The 957-nt window shown below is 53.3% G+C and overlaps 1 protein-coding gene across 1 annotated transcript in view; it reads right to left on the bottom strand.

Annotated features, from left to right (window-relative positions):
* Positions 1-261: 261 nt before the first annotated feature.
* The window catches only part of EMH_0067610 (uncharacterized protein), a gene marked incomplete at both ends in the record, with an annotated part of 4,958 nt that continues 4,262 nt past the window's right edge, over positions 262-957 (bottom strand). Inside the window, 1 exon segment of the mRNA XM_013498646.1 lies at positions 262-728. Within this exon segment, the coding sequence (XP_013354100.1) occupies positions 262-728 (467 nt within the window).

Genomic DNA, 957 nt, shown 5'->3' with positions numbered 1-957 from the left:
TTTATGTTTCTTTCTGTTTCTCTATTCTTTCGTTTGTCTCTCCTTTTTATTATATTTTCTATCTGCTGCAGCTGGGGTGTATGTACACCTCATTAGCTGCTGCACCACCAAACCAACGCTGCTGTTTATTTTGCTTTATGCAGCAGCAGCAGCAGCAGCAACAGCAGCAGCAGCAGCTACAGCAACAGCAGCAGCAGCAGCAACAGCAGGTTCAGCTGCTGCTGCTGCTGCTGCTGCTGCTGCTGCTGCTGCTGCTTTTGTTCAATTGAATTCCGCTTTATAAAAACAAATCCAAGTCTCCTTTTTTGCTGCTGCTGCTGCCGCTGCTGCTGCTGCTGCAGCAGCAGCAGCAGCAAAAAAAAACAGCAGCAACACGCTAACACTGCTGCTGCTGGTATTACTACTACTGCTGCTGCTGTTGCTGTTGCTGCTGCTGCTGCTGCTGCTGCTGCTGAACCTGTGGGCCCCTCCAAAGGACAGTGGGCCTATTGGCGTCTCCGCCTGATGGTGCTGCTGTTTCTGCTGCTGCTGCTGCTGCTGCTGCTGTTGCTGCTGCTGCAGTTGCTGCTGCGTGTGAGAGGCATTGTGTGTGTGTTGTGTATTTGCTTGTGTTGCTGCTGCTGCATCCTTTGCTGCTGCAGCAGGTGTTGCTGCTGCTGCAGCAGCAGCTGCATCGGTGGTTCTGTTGGTTCTAGCGTAGCAGCAACAGAGAGAATATGTGCTGCTGCCTGTACACCCCAGAGCAGCAGCAGCAGCCTTGTCTGCTGCAGCGGCAGCCACCGCAGCAGCAGATGCTCGTTGATGGCTGCATGCGCTGCTTCTGCTGCTGCTGCAGCAGCAAAGAAACACAACCAATACAGACGAGCAGCAACTCCCTTCTGCTGCAGCAGGCACAGCAGCACCCCAATAAGAGGCAGCAGCCGCAGCAGCAGCAGCAGCACCAAATGTAATATAAAG

Source organism: Eimeria mitis, genomic scaffold (genome assembly GCF_000499745.2).
Source record: "Eimeria mitis Houghton genomic scaffold, Emh_scaff3593, whole genome shotgun sequence".
NCBI lineage: Eukaryota > Apicomplexa > Conoidasida > Eucoccidiorida > Eimeriidae > Eimeria > Eimeria mitis.
This window is presented reverse-complemented; position numbering and strand designations above follow the sequence as displayed.